Genomic DNA, 21,118 nt, shown 5'->3' with positions numbered 1-21,118 from the left:
GAGGAAAATCAAAGGTCAGAGAGATTATGTGGCTTGCCTAAGGTTGCACATTTGGTATGATTCTTACAGAACTAGAATCCGGCTTTTCTCAGTTCAAGGGTGGGGCAGGAAACAGCTGGGTCAGAGCCGCCCTAAGAGCTCAGGACATGTGTGAGACTTGGGGCAGACGGGTGGTCATAGCCTGGCCAGCCACCCCAGAAAAAAGTCAGGCCAAGCGCAAGCACTCAAAGATATCTCACTATGCTCATGACATCAGAGAATCCTGGTGCTTAAAATGTCCCTCGCTAGGCTCAAAGATTAGCTCTAGAGCCTGGACGCAGAGAGCACCTGGAGAGAATTTACACCTGGACAGCCACAGTCCCCCGGAAACTACCACTCCCACTATGCACCGCGACAGCGTGGCCTAAACCTGGGATAAACTACAAGTCCCAGAATTCCTTGTGTGGGAGGCGCGAGCGCGGAGGAGCGGAGGGGCGTAGCACGTTGTCGGCGCGGGACCGTTAAATTTGAAACTTGGCGGCTGGACGTGAGAGCTTGAGGTGGCTGGTTCGCGAGGGAGTCAGGTGCGTGGTTTTTTCGGGAGCGCCCTCCGGTCGCTTCAGTACGTCGAAGGGCAGGTTGCAGAAGGACGCCCAGGCGGTCTGCAGCCCTGAAGAAAGGCCCTCGGCAGGACGAGGCCCTGAGCCGGGAATGCAGGATGGCGGCGATGCAGAAGGAAAGGGGTGCTCCGAGGTAGGTACCGGAGAAGGGCGGTCGGGAGCTGGGCCTGCGAGCCCCGCGGGTGCCTGGCAGGTGACAGAGGCTTCGCTCAGAGCAGCCCAGGAGAGCACCGGCACGGTCAGGAGAAGAGCAGGCCCGGCCGGATCCTCCTCCCTGCTGGAGTCGGACGCAAGCGGTGGAGGTGAAAGCGCAGAGCAGGGTTAGCACCGACCTCAGTGGGGTGAGGGCGCGTGAAAATCATGCTGCATCCTGCTTCAAAGCCAAGGAGGCTGTGGGACGCCAGGGGTCCAAAGAGCTTGGAATTTGTCGTGTGTTCTGTGTTGGTATCTCAGCCCAGACGTTTGCTAGCTCTTTGACCTTGGACACGTCTTAATATGGAAAACGCTGCTGTTAACGCTACCATGCCGGGTTCTGGGAGAATTAAGAGTAGCTGTAAAGTAACTGCCTCCAAGTAAGTGCTCAGCACATGGTGGGTGCTAGCATTAAGCTAGTAGCATAGTTAGAAATCGAAAAAGCCCTTGTCTGCATGCTGGCTGCTCTTCCTTATTTATACATATATAAGCTCTTACTCCTACCCTCCTGAAGCTTAAGTTCTGGGGTGGGATGAGGGTAGGGGCAACAGACAATAAACAAGATAAATAAACTAAAAGTTAGATGGTGGTCGGTACTAAAAAAATAAATAAATAAAACATTTGGGGGGTGCAATTTTCGATAGTTTTGAACTGAGGGCCTCACTGAGAAGGTGTCATTTGGGTCAAGACTTGAAGGAAACTCAAGAGCTAGTCCTGCATAGATCTGGGGGCGGGGGCGGGGAAGTACAAAGGCTGGTGGGTGAGAGTTGCAGGAGGGAGGCGTACTGGGCCAGTATCTGGAGCAGAATGAACCAGAGTAAAAGGAAGCGAAGTAAAAAAGGTGAGGATGCAGGCATTGTAAGGACTTGGCTTTTACTCTGTAGTTGAAAGTTATTGGAAGGTTTTGAGCAGAGGAGAGACATGATCTGACATGTGTTTAAATGGGATCACTTTGGCTGCAATGTTGAAAAGACTAAAGGTAGAAAAGGGTGGAAGCAGGGAGACCGGTTTAGAGGTTATTGAAATATTCCAGGCAAGAGAAGGTGGTGGCCTGAGCCAGGCTTGAGACAGTGGAGATGGTGAGAAGAGATTAATTTCTGGATATGTTTTGAAGGTAGAACCAACAGGACTCACTGAGTGACTGGCGGGGTGGGTGGTGGGTGAGTGGAGTGTCAAGGTTAGCATTAAGAATTTTGACTTGAGCAACTGGAAAAATGAAATTGCCATTTATTTGAGATGAGGGAAGGACCAGGTCTTTGAGGAGGCAAGGGGAGGAGGAGGAGGGATGGAGGAAGTAATCCAGCTCAGTTTTGGATACTATTTAATAGAGATAATGGGCTTCCCTGGTGGCACAGTGGTTGAGAGTCCGCCTGCCGATGCAGAGGACACGGGTTCGTGCCCCGGTCCGGGAAGATCCCACATGCTGCGGAGTGGCTGGGCCCGTGAGCCATGGCCGCTGAGCCTGCGCATCCGGAGACTGTGCTCCGCAACGGGAGAGGCCACAGCAGTGAGAGGCCCGCGTACCACAAAAAAAAAAAAAAAAAATAGAGATAGTTTAATTGCTATTTTAAGAGCAGGAGAAGAAATTTAGATGAACTTAGGAAATATTTATTCAGTGCTAACTAGGGTTAGATACTATATTAGAGCATGAGAAAATAAAAATAAATGACATGGCCCTTACATTTACAGGATTCACACAAAATAGTTAAAAAGATATGAGTAGTTACAACCTAAATTATTATTAATCACTTACAGTTTACTTTCTTGAAGGAAGTTTTCAGCTCTCATCTAGACTGAGGTCTCACATAACTTTCACTTTGTTTTGAAGAATAGTGCCTATCTGTTTTAAACCCAGAGATAGTGTCTCTCAGCCAGAAGTAAGCTTCTCTTCGACCATTGCAGAGCTCTGAAGTTCAGAGTGCATACCCTTTGTAGTGATTACCTCCAAAAACATTTTGGGGATTCCCCCCATAGAATTGGTAGAATTGGGGGAGCCATTTGTGACCAGTAAGCCGTATTTTTGTCTGCTTCTGCTCTTGGCTACCCGTATACATAAACTTCAGTTTTAAGTCATCAGTTGAAACATGGGGTGTTAGTCTGATAAACACGTTGCTAATTTTAAATTAAACTAGATGATGCATTCAGTGTAGGCATCGAACTGCTTTTTGTCTACCTAGCCAAATTTATAATACTTTTTTCCCTTTTTTCCTTCCTGCCATAAACTTTCTTCTTATAATATTGTTCACAATACCCTAGCTATGTGCTCTCTTCCATTAGGCAATAGTACAGCTGTAAACTTGGAAACCGTGTCACAGAAAGGCTCCGAAGCTTAGGAGTATAATAGCACTACTAATGTGCCAACCCACTATATTCAACCCAAAGATCACGATCACTTTTCTGAAAACACTTACAATAATCTAGTGTTATAATAACTCAGTGTTGGTATGAGATTTACTTTTGTTTCCCTCTTCGCAGTGAAGTCATGTCCTTGGAGGGAGATGAATGGGAGCTGAGTAAAGAAAATGTCCAACCTTTAAGGCAGGGGCGGATCATGTCCACACTTCAGGGAGCACTGGCACAGCAAGAATCTGCCTGTAACACTACTCTTCAGCAACAGAAAAGGTATGTAGAATGGTTGGGGCTCAACCTGTCATCATTTATCCCCAGTTTGGTAGGTAATGTGGGTGTGGACCTGTGCAGTATGGCATGAGGAGTACTAAACTACTCTTCAAAAGCTGGTAGGATGAGAATCTGTTCCTCTCCTGCTTTCTCATCACACAACAGCTATCTAAAGATCTCCTCAAGTGCACTTAAGAACAAGAGCTATAGGATTTCATTTCATTGTGGAGCAGCCAAACTCTTGTATCAATAGAAATATTTCTCATACAGGGGGAACTGATAAGTAAAGCAAGTATCATTTTACAATATTTCACAAAAGTATTATGACATTCTGAATCCCTAAACAGAATGAACTCTTTGAGAGTAATCAGTTAGTGAAATTGCTTCTTTGGATTCGGAGTACTGAGGGAGAGTGAATCTGCTATCTTTTATGTGTACTCAATTATTAACTTTCTAGGAAAGTATTTTCGAGAATGTGCCAGAAAGAAATAGTGGTCTCCAAAGAAAATGTAAACCTCGGAGAAACTGAATTTAACAAACTCAGGATAATGAAAAGCTGAAAAATACCACTACATCATTCAAATGGACCTATGGAACTTGCTCTCCTCTGACAAATGTTTTGATAAATATACTTTTTTCAAAAAAGTAAAGTATCAGTTTCTACCATCAATCTCGTGACAAAATTCTGATATTATAGGCAAATTATCATATTTTTTTATAGATTATTTATTTTATTAATTTTTTTGGACGTGCCACGTGGCATGCGGGATGTTAGTTCTCCCACCAGGGATCCACCCCACAACCCCTGCAGTGTACGCGCGGAGTCTTAACCACAGGATGGCCAGGGAAGTCCCCAAATTATCATAACTTTGATAGAATGTGATGAATATCCTTGTTCATCTCTTTGGATCTTTAAAAGCATTGAATTTTATGGTTTTGTTTCACAGATGGTGTTCTATTCTTAAAGCTTCTTGGTTCTGTGACGTTGTGCTAGTTTTTCCACGTCACTAACTACTCTTCCTTTTTTCTTGTTGGCTTCCTACTGCATTTTATCTAAGTCTCTGTTCTTTGTCCTCCGTTCTCATTCCATATTCAAATTTTCCAGGATTGTTTAACTACTATTTACATCTCTTACTTGCCTTCTATCAATAAATGTCTTTTTATCTACCTGTAACATATAATTAGATAAATGTTTTACTAATATATTAAATACTGAATCATTTCTCTCATAAATGACTTATCTTTTTCTACTCCATTTTGATTAATGGTACCAAAACTCATCTAAATGATCTTACCTCACTGCCCTCTCACTCTAATTTTATTTAGTCAATTACTAAGGATTTGTGGTTTTTAATTTTTATTTATTTATTTATTTTTTGCGGTACGTGGGCCTCTCACTGTTGTGGCCTGTCCCGTTGTGGAGCACAGGCTCCAGACACACAGGCTCAGCGGCTATGGCTCACGCGCCCAGCCGCTCCGCAGCATGTGGAATCTTCCCGGACTGGGGCACGAACCCGTGTCCCCTGCATCAGCAGGCAGACTCCCAACCACTGCGCCACCAGGGAAGCCCATGTGATTTTTATTTTTAAAGTATAATTTACATGCAGTGAAATGCTCAGATTTTTAGTTAGTTTTAAGACATTTCAAGACACAGAACATTTTTATTACCTCAGAAAGTACTCTCATGCCCCTTCCTAATCAATCTTCCTCTCCCTCATGAAGCAAGCAGTGATTAGATTTCTATCACCATAGGTTATTTTTGTTTATTCTAGAATTTTATATAAATGGAATCCTACACTTCTTTCAGTATGTTTTTTAGCCTTTTTCATGTTGCATGTATCAGTAGATTTTTCCTTTTTATTACTGAGTAGTATTCCATTTGTTTATCCATTCAGTTGATGGACAAGTAGATTCTTTCCAATTATGTGCTTTATGAATAAAGCTGCTATGGACATTCTTGCATAAGGCTTTCTGAGGACATAGATTTTCATTTCTCTCGGAATAGAATTGCTAGGTCATAGAATAAATGTATGTTTAATTTTTTAAGAAACTGCTGGTTTTCCAAGGAGGTTGTAACACTTTACACTCCTATCAGCCATGTATGAGGATCTATTTGCTCCACATCCACTCCCATATTTGATGTGGTCATTTATTTTCATTTTAACCATTCTGGTGGGTGTATAATAGTATCTCATTATGGTTTTGCTTCCCATCTCCCAGGTGACTAATGATGGTGAGCACTTTTTCACTTGCTTGTTGGCCTTTTATATATCTTCTTTTGTGGTGCATTTGTTTAGATATTTGGCCTAGTTTTAAAATTGGATTGCAGGAGTTCTTTATATAGTCTTATCAAATATATGTGTTACAAATATTTTCTCCCAGTCCATGGCTATCTATTTTCTTGGTGGTATTTTTTGACAAGCAAAAGTTTTTTATTTTTGTTTTATTTTTGAATTTTTGAATTTTATTTATTTTTTATACAGCAGGTTCTTATTAGTTATCCATTTCATACATATTAGTGTATATATGTCCATCCCAATCTAGTTTTATAGTGTCCAGTCTTACATTTAGGTCTCTAATCCATTTGGAGTTTATTTTTGTGTATGATGTTAGGGAGTATTCTAATTTCATTCTTTTACATGTAGCTGTCCAGTTTTCCCAGCACCACTTATTGAAGAGACTGTCTTTTCCCCATTGTATATCCTTTTCCCCATTGTGCTTCCTTTGTCATAGATTAGTTGACCATAGGTGCATGGGTTTATCTCTGGGCTTTCTATCCTGTTCCACTGATCTATATTTCTGTTTTTGTGTCAGTACCATATGACAAGAAGAAGTTTTTAATTTTTTTTTTTTTGGCTGCATTTGGTCTTTGTTGCTGCACGCGGACTTTCTCTAGTTGCAGAGAGTGGGGACTACTCTTCGTTGAGATACGTGGGCTTCTCATTGCAGTGGCCTCTCTTGTTGCAGAGCACGGGCTCTAGGCGCATGGGCTCAGTAGTTGTGGCTCGCGAGCTCTAGAGCACAGGCTCAGTAGTTGTGGCGCAGGGGCTTTGTTGCTCCGCAGCAAGTGGGATCTTCCCAGAGCAGAGCTCGAACTCGTGTCCCCTGCATTGGCAGGTGGATTCTTAACCACTGTGCCACCAGGGAAGTCCAGAAGTTTTTAATTTTGATGAAGTTTAATTAATTAGTGTCTTTCTTTTAATGCGTTTTGTATCTTCTCTAGGAAATCTTTTCCTGCCCCAAAGGTGCAGAGATATTCTCCTGTGATTTCTTCTAACTTTATTGTTTTAGCTTTTATGTTTAAATTTATCCTTGAGTATGGTGTGAGGTTGGAGTAAAAGGTCTTCTGCATCCACCCCCACCCCCACCCCCACGTGAATATCTAGTTGTTCTGCCTCCATTTGTTGAAGAGATTATTTTTTTCTTTCCCCATTGAATTGCTTTGGGGCTCTTGTCAAAAATCATTTGACTGTATATGTGTGGATCATTTCTGAGCTCTCTATTCTGTTCCGTTGATCTAATTGTCTTTCTTTTCACCAATTATATATTGTCTTGATTAGCTTTATATAGTAAAGACTAGAATCAGGTAGCGTGAGTTCTCCAACTCTTGTTCTTTTTCAAAATTGTTTTGGCTATTCTTGGTCCTTTGCCTTTCCAAATTTTAAAATCATCTTGTCATTTTCTAGAAAAGAGACTGCTGGGATTTGGGTTAGATTGCATTGAATCCATAGATAAATTTGGAGGATTGCTGATTTTTATCAGTAGTGTACATAATTGTGTCACCTTAGCTACATAATTGTGTACCCTTTTCTAATTTTTCCTTTTCTTATAGTGTTGTTACCACCCAGGGTTCTTGGACTCTTTAATCAATAGAAATTGATAAGGGGCCAGACCAGAAATTCAGGCAAGGCTTTACTGGGACTCATGCTGCAGGGAGCAAAAACAAATAACAGGTTCCCCTGAGCTGGGGCGAGCTGGTTTCTTAAATGGGGTGAGGGTAGGAGTGGGTCCAAGGGTTGGGCCAGAGGGGTGACTTGGGTGATCGGCCCCACCCCCTTGGTGGTGCTGTGTGCAGGGATTATTAGCAGTACTCTGCTTTTGTTCCTGAAACCTCAGAAGTGGTGGGTTTTGGGTCTTTTTGGATCTTTTTGTTCATAATTTGCCCCAACTGCAAATGTACACAGTTATTTTTAGTCCCTTATAGTTTCTTTGTATTCTGTTGCACAAGGAGACTTTTGTCCAGGTGCCAGCACTGCGGCAAAGGGTCCCAGGTCCCAGCCTGTCTCAGTGTTACCTGATTAGTCTTTTTGAAATCTTTACTTACCATATTCAAGATACTCTCCAATTGAAGAACCACTAGTGGCTTGAACAGGTAGAATCCAAACTCTTTAAATTTACATTTAAAGCATTCCCTTCTTACCTCTCCAGATACCTGCATTTATTCCCAATACTGACTTTATGTTATAGCTTAATTCCCTCTGGGTTAACTGTCCCATTTTGACAATTTTATTCAGTACTGATTTCCCTCTTTCTTGGAAAATTCCCTTTTTCTTTCAAATCTTATGGTTCCTTCAGAGTCCCACCTTCTAAGATTGCTTCTATGATACCTCCTTTTGACTTCATAAAGCCTTTACTATCCATTCTTGGCAATTGTAATATACTGCTCTGTATTATTAATTTTTCCTTTATGTATTGTCTTTCTTATTAGGGCATAAATTCCTTTGTGTCAGGGACTATTCTTTATGTCAAACATAACCCCTTATACAGTTTTTATTGATTAAGCATTTATCTAAATTGTGGTTTATTACCCAATACTTCCCCTCTATTCTAACTGGTCAGTCTTAACTTAGTCTTAGCCCTCTGCTTTCCCAGCTCTTTAAAGTCATATTTCACACTTTCTCTGAAGCATTCCTCCAATTTATATGTGGTTTAATTCTTCTCTGACTAATGTTACCCATGGAATTTTTCTTTAAGATTCTTATTTCTATATATATCTGTATGTGTGTGTGTTTAGTTTTTTTTCAGTGCTATCAGATACATATAAAATAATAGCTGTCATTTATTGAGTACTTACTATGTCTAAACACTACACTTAAGACTAGTCAACCTAATAAGATAGATAGTATTATTATCCCCATTTTATAGATGAGGAAACTGAAAACAGTTTAAATAGCTTTTCTAATGTTACTCAGCTAGTGATTACTGGAGCTGCATTGGAACCTAGGGAGTCTTGTTCCAGAGATTTAAACTGCTGTGTAATACTTCTTTTCTGTATGTTGTCTTGGAATTTCTCTAATTTCTGTATATTTTATCTCTTCTGTTATATTATCAGGCAGAATCCTGATTGTTTCTATTCTTTTTCTTTCTGTTTAATAAGCCCTCAAACTCCAGTGCAGTTATGTAGGTTGATATTAAACACTTAATAATGAATAAAAATGAAGGTGATACTTGTTCATTTGGCTTTTATCACTATTGCTTATGCTCACATTTTCTGTTTAAATTTCAGGGCATTTGAATCTGAAATTCGATTTTATGCTGGAAATGACCCTCTGGATGTTTGGGACAGGTGAGTCTTTTTATTTAACAAGGGCCATAGAAACTTAACAGGTGAGTCCTTATGGCCATGCATCTCAAACTGGATGTTTTGCAGACACAGATAAGCAGAATAATCATAGTGTATCTTCCTGAGGTGTGACTGTGAGCTATACCTGTCTATCACCATCCCCATTATTTCCCACAGGTATATGTTAGCAATATTTGGAAAAGTTTGAGGTATACAGGCTTAGGGCATGTCATTGAGGACCTCTAAATATACTGGTAAATATATCAGTATATTAGATATTTCTGCTTTAAAAAGTCCAGAATGGGTCTTGGAGCAAGATAATGTTAAACTTGAAAAATATTCTTTTCCTCTCTTCTCATTCAGGTATATTAACTGGACAGAGCAGAACTATCCTCAGGGCGGGAAGGAGAGTAATATGTCAACATTATTAGAAAGAGCTGTAGAAGCGCTACAAGGAGAAAAACGATATTATAATGATCCTCGATTTCTTAGTCTCTGGCTTAAGCTGGTAAGTCTTTCTCAAGTGCCATCTGAGTTTAAAATATTAAACCAAGAGATTTTCTCTAGAGGTGTCTTGTACACCAAAAAACTGAGCTGTTCAGTAGATACTAAACATTTAATAAATATTCAATATTTGTTAAATTGTTTCTACTTTAGAGGTGGATTTTACTATAAGGTTTTTTTATCCCTTTAAAAGTGATCATAAGGCCTGTCTTATTTCTCTGTAGTAGTGGGTTATTTATTGATTTTAAACACCATTGGGCCATGCAACTGTACTGGGGGAGGATGTGTAGGAGCCAACACATGGCAGTAATACAATTGTTTGGGGAAAAGCTTTTGTAGGTGATTCTGGTATCCCTTTCTCCCAGCTTTTGAATCTTCACCATAAAAAAAAAGTGATGTTTATTTTTCATCTGTCTTTGGGTTTCTTTCACCTAGTATGTTGCTACAATTAAAAATATTGAGCTGACCTGACCACTTTGTACTATCTTACTTGACATGTAGTTCTTTTAAGAACACTCTTGAGGATTTTTTTATGAAAATGTCTTTGTAAAAATTATGGCCAGGGTTTCTTAGACATTAATTTCATTTCTTTTATCCTAAAAGAGATTAGAAAAAAAGCAAGTGATAAATATTTAGAATAGAATTTTAGATGATAGAATTAGATATTGGATTTAAAAAATTTAAGTAAAATATATTTTAAAATTAAAAATACATTTTTAAAAATTAAAAATTTATTAAAAATAAGTAATTAGATAATTCTCAATAACGGAATATTTACAACCATTGTAATATGATAAAATACTGACACTGGAAATTAATAAGATTTCTGGCTAAAATATATCTCTTGGGGAGGACTTAACTTAAACTTCAAATAGTTACTAATACAGGAAGTTAGGTGAATCCTGAAGATATCATTATCTTGATTTCTGCAGGACATTTGACATATCTTGGCATCCTTATACAAGTTGGTGAAATTACCTTAGGGATAGTAGTTAGGGGAATTTATAACAAAGGATGGCACACAAAGAATTCTAAACAGATTTGTTAGTATGGAGACTGTGGTTCCTGGTGGTATGCTAATGGATTTTGTTCTTCATTCTATTCTATATAATATTCTTATGTGTGATTTATTAGAAGGTTGAACTAAATAAACCTCTAAAGTGACTTTTAATCCCAGGTTTCTATGACTATATTTAGTTGGAGCTATTAAAAGTAACAATTGGAATAATTTCTCTGTTCACTTATGTTAACCTGGTGCTTGGACTGAAAAGCTGTTATTATCATAGAGTAAAAGACATAGTCTAAACCAGTACTCCTGAAAGAATGGTCTGTAGACTGTTCAAGATAAGTACAAAAATTGAGAGTAAGCATTTAGACATTTTGTTAACAGTTTAGCATTGGCACAACATCTAAGCACATCCTCATTTTTCTGGTAACTTCTCTTTTTATTGTATTTTTAAAAAATATCAGTCAGTACCTTGATTTCAATGTGGTGAAACCTTGAACAGGGAACCCAACTGATCCTGACTCAAAAAACTGTAAGACAGTAAACTTGAATTGTTTTATGCTACTAAATTTGTGGTAATTTATGATACACCAATAGATGAATGCAATGGGGAAAAAAAATCAGCGATGGAATGGAAACTTTTAAACACACACACACACACACACACACACACACACACACACAACTGTCTCCTTCACCACAGGTAATCTGAGAAGGACTGGTCTAGATAACCGTAAAATTCAAATTATCAGCCCTAGAGTGATCAGCAGTAATTTAAACTTTGCACCTGGAAAATAAGGTCCATATGAAACTATTTTGCTGTCTTTCTTAGTCAAGAGGAGTAAAGGTGGGTTTCTCACAGTACTCTTTTGATTTGCAGAAAGATTTCTGCAGTCAGAGGGTTTTTTTGTTTTTTTAAAAATTTATTTTATTTTATTTATTTTTGGCTGTGTTGGGTCTTCGTTGCTGCACGCCGGCTTTCTCTACTTGCGGCCAGCGGGGGCTACTCTTCGTTGCAGCGCTCTGGCTTCTCATTGTGATGGCTTCTCTTGCTGTGGAGCACGGGCTCTAGGCGCGTGGGCTTCAGTAGTTGTGGCATGCAGGCTCAGTAGTTGTGGCACACGGGCTTAGTTGCTCTGCGGCATGTGGGATCTTCCCGGACCAGGGCTCGAACCCGTGTCTCCTTCATTGGCCACCAGGAAAGCCCCAGTTATTTTTATAAAGGATAACTACAATCGAGCTAAGGAAAAATTTGTTCTTAGAAAATATCCAGTATTTTTAGTTAAAAGTGTAAAATTGTTTTAATTTGGCTTTTTAAGGTTACCAAAAAGGTATGTTTAACTTTTGAATCCATTAATCTCACCATCTTATCCTTTTATTGATATTTATGTTATTTCTTAGGTGATCTCATTCAGCAGTCTGGAATAACCTGATATGTATTGGCTATCCCATGCGGTACCACAGCTATTCAGAAAGCCGTTAACGAAGTGCAGTCAATTTTAAGCTTTATTTATGTAGTAATAGATATCGAGGACTGGATCTTATACTGATAACGCATTGAGAATTACAACTTTGCTTGAAACACCATCACATATGGGAAAACATCTCTAATTCGGATAAGCAGAAAAACTGCATTTACTAAATTACTGCAAAATTAAAGTATAAAATACTAATTGTTTCTGTCAAAGATATAAATGGAGCATTTCATTTTTTCAGCCTTTTTCTACCAGACCCTGGGTAGGGACCTGAATATAGTAGATAGCAATGTTTTCTGCTTTCGTGGAGTTTACTTTTTTGAGGAAGACAGATGGTAAATGAACAGGAGAAAATGTTATCCTCCCCAGTAGTAAAAGAACTCCTAACTAGAACACTGAAATGCTACTTTCTATATGAAAGGAGAAACTTTTAAAAATAAGTATTATCTGTGAAATTATATTTGGGAATAACTGCTAACATTTTAAATTTGTAAAACCGTCTTAGAAAGCAATTTACTTTTTAACATAGTTCTACTTATAGGAATTTAAGGGAATAATGTAAATTGTGAAAGGCAGTATGCTTAAGGATATTTATTATACAATTATTTATATTAGGCAAAATTAGAAGTGGTTTATCAAAAAAATAGGGGAATAATTAAATGATGGAAGATCTACTAGATGGAACATTTTTCACCCATTTAAAAATAATAATGGGGCTTCCCTGGTGGCACAGTGGTTGAGAGTCCGCCTGCCGATGCAGGAGACGCGGGTTCGTGCCCCGGTCTGGGAAGATCCCACATGTCGCGGAGCGGCTGGGCCCGTGAGCCATGGCCGCTGAGCCTGCGCGTCTGGAGCCTGTGCTCCGCAACGGGAGAGGCCACAACAGTGAGAGGCCCACGTAACGCAAAAAAAAATAATAATAATAATGAAGAGTAAGTAGCCGCATAGAAAAATGAATGATGCACTATCAAATGGAATAAAAACATTTAATTATGATTAAAACTGTAAAATGACAAAAATCCTTTTATCCTGGGTAAAATGAAATATGTTCCTTTTTTTCCCTAAGGGAAAAACAAAGACTGAAGAAAATACATAAAACTGTTAGTGGTGTGGGATTTTTAATGATCCCTCTCTCCTCCCCTTCTTGCTACTAGAATTATCTACATTGTAACTGGTCTTATAAGGTCCCTTCTAAAATATAGATTTGACCATGTCATTTCTTTGCTTATGCTCTCCTACCCCAATACATATAACATTGACTATCAAGTATATTTAAAATTGATTAGCTTGACTTTCAAGACTGTTCAGACCTTTTTTTCCCAAACTCCTGTCTTGCCTACACCCCTACAAATTTCTAGTCTTCGGTGTCTTTGCTTATGCTATTTTCTCTGCCTAGAATGCCCTTCGTTTTCCATTGTCTACCTTATGTAAGTCTATTCTTCCTTAAGCGCCACACTCAAATGTCACACCTTCTTAAAGACTTTCCTCCCTATCTCTTTTTCTTACAAATTAATCTCTTTTGTCTATGTTTTAGGTCCTCCCAATATATTCCTTATAACATTGTATTATAATAGATATATTTTTTTCAGTGCAGAAACTACATATAGTATTTCCAGTGATTGTTTGGCACATAATAGACACTCAGTAAGTGAAGAGAAATTGGTTAACTGCTAACACTTTTCATTTGTTACAGGGGCATTTATGCAATGAACCTTTGGATATGTACAGTTATTTACATAACCAAGGAATTGGCATTTCACTTGCTCAATTCTATATCTCATGGGCTGAAGAATATGAAGCTAGAGAAAACTTTAAAAAAGCAGATGTGATATTTCAGGAAGGGATTCAACAGAAGGCTGAACCACTGGAAAGACTGCAGTCCCAGCACCGGTAAACTGCTTCTCTGGAGCTTGTCTTAACTCGTTAAAACTAGTAACAGTCGTTTTGCATCTGAATAAAGTGCTCTCTATGGATTGGCAAGTTAACTTCATTACTATTCAGTTTTTTAAAAGACATATTTAAATATTTAACATTCTGTAAAATGTACTCTTTGGTGTACAGTTCTATACATTTTCACAAGTGAGTAGAGACATGTAACCATTACCATAATCAAGATATAGAATAATTTCATCACTCCATAGAATTCCCTCACGTTATCCCTTTGTTGTCCACACCTACTCACAATCCCAACCTCTAGCAACCACTGATGTGTTCTCCAGCCCTATAGTTTTACCTTTTCCATAATGCCATATAAATGGAATCATACAGTATATAGTCTTGATTCTGGCTGCTTTCATTTAGCACAATGCATTTGAGTTGTAAGAGTTCTTTATATATTCTGAATACAAGCCTTTTGTCAGATGAGTGATTTGTAAGTCTCTTCTCCTAGCTTAAGTCTGGGAGTGTTTTTTATAGACCAAAGTTTTTAATTTTGAAGAAGTTTAACTTACAATTATTTCTTGTATGGATCGTGCTTTTGGTATATCTAAGAATTCCATCTAGCTGAAGGTCACAGAGGTCACTCCTATGTTTTTATCCTGAAGTTTTATAGTTTACTTTTTACATTTAAATCTGTGATCCATTTTGAGTTAATTTTTGTAGAAGGTATCAAGGCTGTTTTTTTTTTTATTTTGCATATGAGCCTCCATTTATTCCTGTGCCACTTGTTGAAAAGACTTTCTCCATTGAATTACCTTTGCATCTTTGTCAAAAAGCAAGTGATCATATTTGTACAGGTTTATCTCTGTTACTCTGTTTTGTTCTGTTGATCTCTGTATCTATCATTGGTATATATCACACTATCTGGATTGCTGGAGTTTTATAGTAAGTCTGGAAATCAGGTAATATGTCTTCTAACTGTTCTTTTTAAGTCTTCCAGTTCCTTTGACTCTGTGTATAAATTCTAGAATCAGCTTCCTGGGATTTTGATGAATATTGTGCATGAACAAGGTATATTTCTCCATTTATTTAGATCTTTGATTTCTTTTAGTGGGCTTTGGTAGTTTTTGTCTTTCAAGGAATTGGTCCATTTCATCCAAGTGATGAGTTTATGGACATAGAATTGTTCATAGTATTCCTTTATTATCCTTTTAATGTCTGTAGGTTATGTAGTAACCCCCCTTCTTTCGTTTTTCATATTGATAATCCTGATATTGGTCTTCTCTTTTTCCTCTGTCAGTCTGGGTAGAAGTTTATTGATTTCTCTTGATCTTTTTAGGGAATCAGCTTTTGGTTCCATTGATTTTTCTCTTAATTGATATTCTTCTCTTAATTTTATTAATTTCTGCTCTTTATTATTTCCTTCTCTGTGCTTGCTTTGGGTTTAACTTGCCCTTCTTTTTCTAATTTAAGGTGACAGAGCACTGATTTCTAGAATTTTCTTTTCTAATATAAAAAATGTCTGTCTAAGCACTGCTTTAGCCGTATCCCACAAATTTTGATATAATATTATGTTTTCATTTTCATTCAGTTCAAAATATTTTTTAATTTTCTTTATGTCTTCCTTTTGATCCATGGGTTATATAGAAGTGTATTGTTTAATTAGGACATGTTCGGAGATTTTTCAGATATCTTCCTGTTACTGATTTCTAGTTTAATTCCGTTATGATCAGAGAACATAATTCGTATGATTTCAATTCTTTTGAATTTATTAAGGTTCATTTTATGGCCCAGAATATGGTCTATCATGGTGAATGTTTTGTGTATACCTGAAAAATATGTCTTTTCTGCTGTTTTGGAGTAAAATGTTCCGTAAATGTCATTTAGGTTAAGTTGATTGGTAATCTGTTCTAGTCTTCTGTATCCTTGCTGATTTTCTGTCTACTTGCTCTATCAGTTACTGAGAGAGGAATTTCGAAGTTTCTTTTATTGTGTTTTGTTTGTTTGGTGGTTTGTTCGTTTTTCTTGCTGCGTGGCTTGTGAGATCTTAGTTCCCTGACCAGGGATTGAACCTGGGCCCTCACCAATGAGAGTGCAGAATCCTAACCACTGGACTACCAGGGAATTCCCTCTTTTATTGTGAATTTATGTTTCTTCTTTGAGCTCATATCAGTCTTGCTACACATATTTTGAAGTTCTGTTGTTAGGTTTATACACATTTAGAATTGATCCCTTTATGATTATATAATGTTCATCTTTATCCCTGATCATACTTGTTCTGAAGTCAGCTTAATCTGATATTGATATAGGCAGTCCAACTTTCTTTAGTTTGCATGGTACATCTTTTTCCTTTCTTTACTTTTTTTTTTTTAACAGTTTTAGAGTTGTGCAGCCATTGCCACAATCTAATTTTACAACATTTTTAACACCCCAAAATGAATTCCATACTTATTAGCAGTCACTCCCCGTTCCCACTCACCCCAGTTCCAGGCAACCACTAATCTGCTTTCTCTCTCTGCATTTGCCTCTTCTGGACATTGCACATAAATGGAATCCTACATTATGTGGTCTTTTGTGACTGGCTTCTTTCACTTAGCATGTTTTCAGGGTTCATCATAGATGAACATAGTTGTGGCATATATCAGTATTTCATTCCTTTTTATTGCTGAATAATATGTCATTCTATGGACATACCACATTTTGTTTATCCATTCTTCAGTTATTGGGCATTTAGGTTTTTATTTTTTGGCAATTATGAAATAATGCTGCTATAAACATTCACATTACAGGTTTTTGTGTGAATTCCCTTTTACTTTTTTCTTTTTAACAAAGGGAGTTCTTTTTGTTGAAGTATAGTTGATGTACAGTATTATAAAAGTTACGGGCGTACAATATAGTGATTCACAGTTTTTAAAGGTTATACTCCATTTATAGATATTATAAAATATTGGCTGTATTCCCTGTGTTGTATAATATGTCCTTGTAGGTTATTTTATACCTAATAGTTTGTACCTTCCAATTCCCTACCCCTATGTTGCCCCTCCCCCTTCCCTCTCCCCACTGGTAACCAATAGTTCTCTATATCTGTGAGTCTGTTTCTTTTTTATTTTATTCACTAGTTTGTTGTATTTCTTAGATGCCACATATAAGTGGTATCATACAGTATTTGTCTCTGTCTGTCTTATTTCACTTTGCATAATCCCCTCCAAGTTCATCCATGTTGTTGCAAATGACAAGATTTCGTTCTTTTTTATGACTGAGTAGTATTCCACTGTATATGTATACCACATCTTGTTTATCCATTCATCTGTTGGTGGACACTTAGGTTGCTTCCATATCTTGGCAATTGAAAATAACACTATTCTGAACACTGGAGTGCATTTATCTTTGCAAATTAGTGTTTTTGTTTTTTTTGGATATATACCCAGGAGTGGAATTGCTGGGTCATATGGTAGTTCTGTTTTTAGTTTTGTTTTTTTTTTTTTGCGGTACACGGGCCTCTCACTGTTGTGGCCTCTCTCATTGTGGAGCACGGGCTCCGGACGCGCAGGTTCAGCGGCCATTGCTCACGGGCTCAGCCACTCCGCGGCATGTGGGATCCTCCCAGACCGGGGCACAAACTCGTGTCCCCTGCATCGGCAGGCGGACTCTCAACCACTGCGCCACCAGGGAAGCCCTGTTTTTAGTTTTTTGAGAAACCTCCATACTCTTTTCCATAATGGCTGCAGCTACATTCCTACAATGGTGTACAAGGGTTCCCTTTTCTCCACATCCTTGCCAACATTTGTGATTTGTGTTCTTTTTGATGATAGCCATTCTGACAGGTGTGAGGTGATACCTCATTGTGGTTTTGATTTTCATTTCCCTGATGATTAGTGATGTTAAGCATCTTTTCATGTGCCTTCTGGCCATCTGCATTTCCTCTTTGAAAAAAAGCCTTTTAAGGTCTTCTGCCCATTTTTTAATCAGGTTGCTCCTTTTGCTTTTAACCTGTCAATGTTTTTATATTTAAAGTGGTTCTTACACGCTAAAGAGTTGGGTGTTGTGTTTTTCTCAGTTCCTGCAGTATCTTTTATGTGGTATACTTAGAACATTTTAATGGAATTATCGATTTTGGGGGATTTAGATCTGTTATTATTTGTTTTCAGTTTGTTCTCTGTCTTTTGTTCATCTGTTGCCCCTTTCCTGTCTTCTTTTGGATTATTTGAATTTTTTTTTCATTTAAATTTATTTTATTGGCTTTTTGTCTGTTACTTTTTTAGTGGTTGCTCTAGGGTATATTATACATATATCTAACCTTTCACAGTCTCCTTAGAGTTAATATTTTACCACTTCAAGTAAAATATAAAAGCTTTATAACCATATAGGTTCTTTATCTTCCCGACTTTTTTGATATACTGGTTGTATGTATTATATTTACATACATTGAAAACCCCATCCGGGACTTCTGTGGTGGCGCAGTGGTTAAGAATCTGCCTGCCAATGCAGGGGACATGGGTTCGATCCCTGGTCCACGAAGGTCCCACATGCCCTGGATCAGCTAAGCCCGTGAGCCACAGCTGCTGAGCCTGCTCTGTAGAGCCTGCGCTCTAGAGCCCGTGAGCCGCAACTGCTGAGGCCACATGCCACAGCTGCTGAAGCCCGCACACCTAGAGCCTGTGCTCCCCAGCAAGAGAAGCCACCGCAATGAGAAGCCTGCACACCGCAAGGAAGAGTAGGCACCGCTCGCTGCAAGTAGAGAAAGCCCATGCGCAGCAACAAAGACCCAACACAGCCAAAAATAAATAAATAAAATAAATAAATTTTTTAAAAAAAGAAGAAAACCCCATCAGACAATGTTATAATTTTTGCTTTCATCAGCCATAAATATTTTAAAGAACTTAAGAGAAAAATAATCTTTTATATTTACCATTTTTGTTCTTTCTTTATTCCTGAAATTCCAAGTTCTCCTCTGGTATCATTTCCTTTCAGCCCCTTGAGGGGTTTTTTTAGCCGTTCATTTAGAGTGAGTCTTTCACCTAAAAATTATCTTAGTTTTGTTTTCATCTGAGAATGTCTTTATTCATCTTCATTCCTGAAGGATATTTTCACTGGATGTAGAATTCTGGGTAACAGTTCTTTTAACATGTTTCTGTCTTCTGGACTCCATGACTTCTGATGGGAAACCTGTAGTCATTTGAATGGTTCTTCCCCATTTTTTGTAGTGTGTTGATTTTCTCTGGGTATGTTTAAGGTTTTTTTCTTTAACGTTGCTTTTCAGCAGTTTGATCATGATGTGTCTAGGTGTGATTATCTTTATGTTTAATCCATTTGGGGATTACTGCACTTTTTAAATTTGTAAATGCATGCCTTTCACAAAATTTGAAAAGTTTTCAGCCATTATTTTAAAAATATGTGTCTAGGACTTCCCTGGTGGCGCAGTGGTTGAGAGTCCGCCTGCCAATGCAGGGGACACAGGTTTGTGCCCTGGTCCGGGAGGATCCCACATGCCGCGGAGCAGCTGGGCCCGTGAGCCATGGCCGCTGAGCCTGCACGTCCATAGCCTGTGCTCCGCAATGGGAGAGGTCACAACAGTGAGAGGCCCGCGTACCACAAAAAAAAACAAAAGCAAAACGTGTCTATACCTTTTCTTCTGGGACTTCAGTTACACATACGTTAGACTTTCTGATATTGTCCCACAGGTCCCTGAAGCTCTGTTCATTAAAAAAAAAAAATTTAACCTTTATTCTTTCTGTTCTTTAGGGTGGCCAAGTTTTATTTATTTGTTTTCAGGTTCATTTACTCTTAGTCTTCTCCATTCTGATAATGAGTATATCCAGTAAATTTTTTATTTCAGATACTGTGTTTTTCAGGTCTAAAATTTCCATTTGATTCTTTTTCATACTTTCTGTGTGTCTGCTGAGAACTATCTTTCCACTCATTTCAAATGTTTTTACCTTTATCTTATGGAGCATCATTATAATACCTGCTTTAAAATCTCTGTCTGAAAACTCTAACACCTGGGTCATTTGATGTTTATATCTGTTGATTTTTTTTCCTTTGAGAATCGGTCACATTTTCCCAGTTCTTCATGTGTGACATAATTTTGGATGATATCCTGGACATTTATCCTGAATTATTTGATTCTAGGTCCTGTTGGTTGATGTTCTCTGGAGAATGTTGATGTTTTTGTCTTATTAGGTAACTCACCTTCAGATATCATAATTTCTTTTTCATCTTATGTGGGTATTGGTTCCAGTGTCAGTTCAATTTTCCAAAGACCTTTGGGTCTATCGCATGTGTCTGTTGCTCTGGGGTTAGTCTAGGACTTGGGCAGTGGTTTATACTATAGTTCAATTCTCAAAGCCTTTTCTCTGCTGCTTTGGGTCTGCCCTGTGTATGCATAGCTCAGGGGTGAGTCCAGAGCTTGTGCCAATTTATGTATAGAATTAGGAGATCCCTTTCTTCAGCTCATCCTCTCCAATGTTTCTCCCATACTTATTGGCCCTCAGAGTCCTGTTTTCCCAGTCCTCTGGCCAGAAAGATGAGGTTTCTCTAGGAGTTTTAGCTTCCCACACCACCAGTGTAACAATTCAAAGTGAGGAAAAGAGATGAAGGGGAAAAAAAAAACAAACGAGGAAGCAGCCCTGTGTGGGTTGTTTCTCAAGTTTGACTCCTCTCCACAGTCCACTTGCTTTTGTTTACGTTTCAGAGACCTCAGTTGCTTTTTTGTATTTTGTCTAGAGTTTTTAATTCTAATCAGTGAGAGAGAGAGAAGCTATCATGAGCTTGTTCCATCTTGGCCAGCGTTCGCAGTTTATTCAGTTTTTTTACCCTTTTGATAATGCTTGAAACTTGGACAGCAGCACAGGAAGTTTAGACTTCAAACTTCTGCCAGCTTTACTAAAGTAAAATGTCCCGTTGGATGCAACTTCACTTCATCTGATTCAGGAAAAATGGTGGGGTAGGGGGTAGGGTGGGGATTCTGTGTAGAGAAAGACATGCAGCGATAAAAATAGACGTGGCAAGATGTTAACAATTAGTGAATCTAGGTAAAGGGTATATGGGTGCTCATTTACTCTTTCAACTATTTCGTGAGTTTAAAAAGTTGGTGGGAAAGTCTCATCTTAATAAGTTCTATGATCTTAATCTTAGACATCCTGATCTGATCCTGAGATCAACTTACTCGTGCTCTTCAGAGTATTTTTAATTGGTCAAGTTTGGACATACAGAGGGGGAGCTAAATCATTCTAGCCAAAACCTTTTCTGATTTCAAGGTGGCTTTCTTTATTCCTGAGAGCTT

General features: G+C 38.4%; 1 protein-coding gene and 1 non-coding gene across 2 annotated transcripts in view; one reads left to right on the top strand and one right to left on the bottom strand.

The window, feature by feature from the left end:
* Nucleotides 1-491: 491 nt before the first annotated feature.
* The window catches only part of BUB1B (BUB1 mitotic checkpoint serine/threonine kinase B), a 54,224-nt gene continuing 33,597 nt past the window's right edge, over nt 492-21,118 (top strand). The window contains exons 1-5 of the mRNA XM_024732503.1: nt 492-732; nt 3,267-3,413; nt 8,917-8,976; nt 9,337-9,481; nt 13,652-13,848. Of these exons, the coding sequence (XP_024588271.1) occupies nt 698-732; nt 3,267-3,413; nt 8,917-8,976; nt 9,337-9,481; nt 13,652-13,848 (584 nt within the window). The 5' untranslated portion in view covers nt 492-697. The remainder of the gene's footprint in view (nt 733-3,266; nt 3,414-8,916; nt 8,977-9,336; nt 9,482-13,651; nt 13,849-21,118) is intronic.
* Nucleotides 15,888-15,960, bottom strand: TRNAE-CUC (transfer RNA glutamic acid (anticodon CUC)). Its single transcript has one exon. It is a non-coding gene; the product is annotated as a tRNA-Glu (tRNA).

This window comes from Neophocaena asiaeorientalis, unplaced genomic scaffold (assembly GCF_003031525.2).
Source record: "Neophocaena asiaeorientalis asiaeorientalis breed wild unplaced genomic scaffold, Neophocaena_asiaeorientalis_V1.1 scaffold119, whole genome shotgun sequence".
In the NCBI taxonomy this organism is placed as follows: Eukaryota; Metazoa; Chordata; class Mammalia; order Artiodactyla; family Phocoenidae; genus Neophocaena; species Neophocaena asiaeorientalis.
This window is presented reverse-complemented; position numbering and strand designations above follow the sequence as displayed.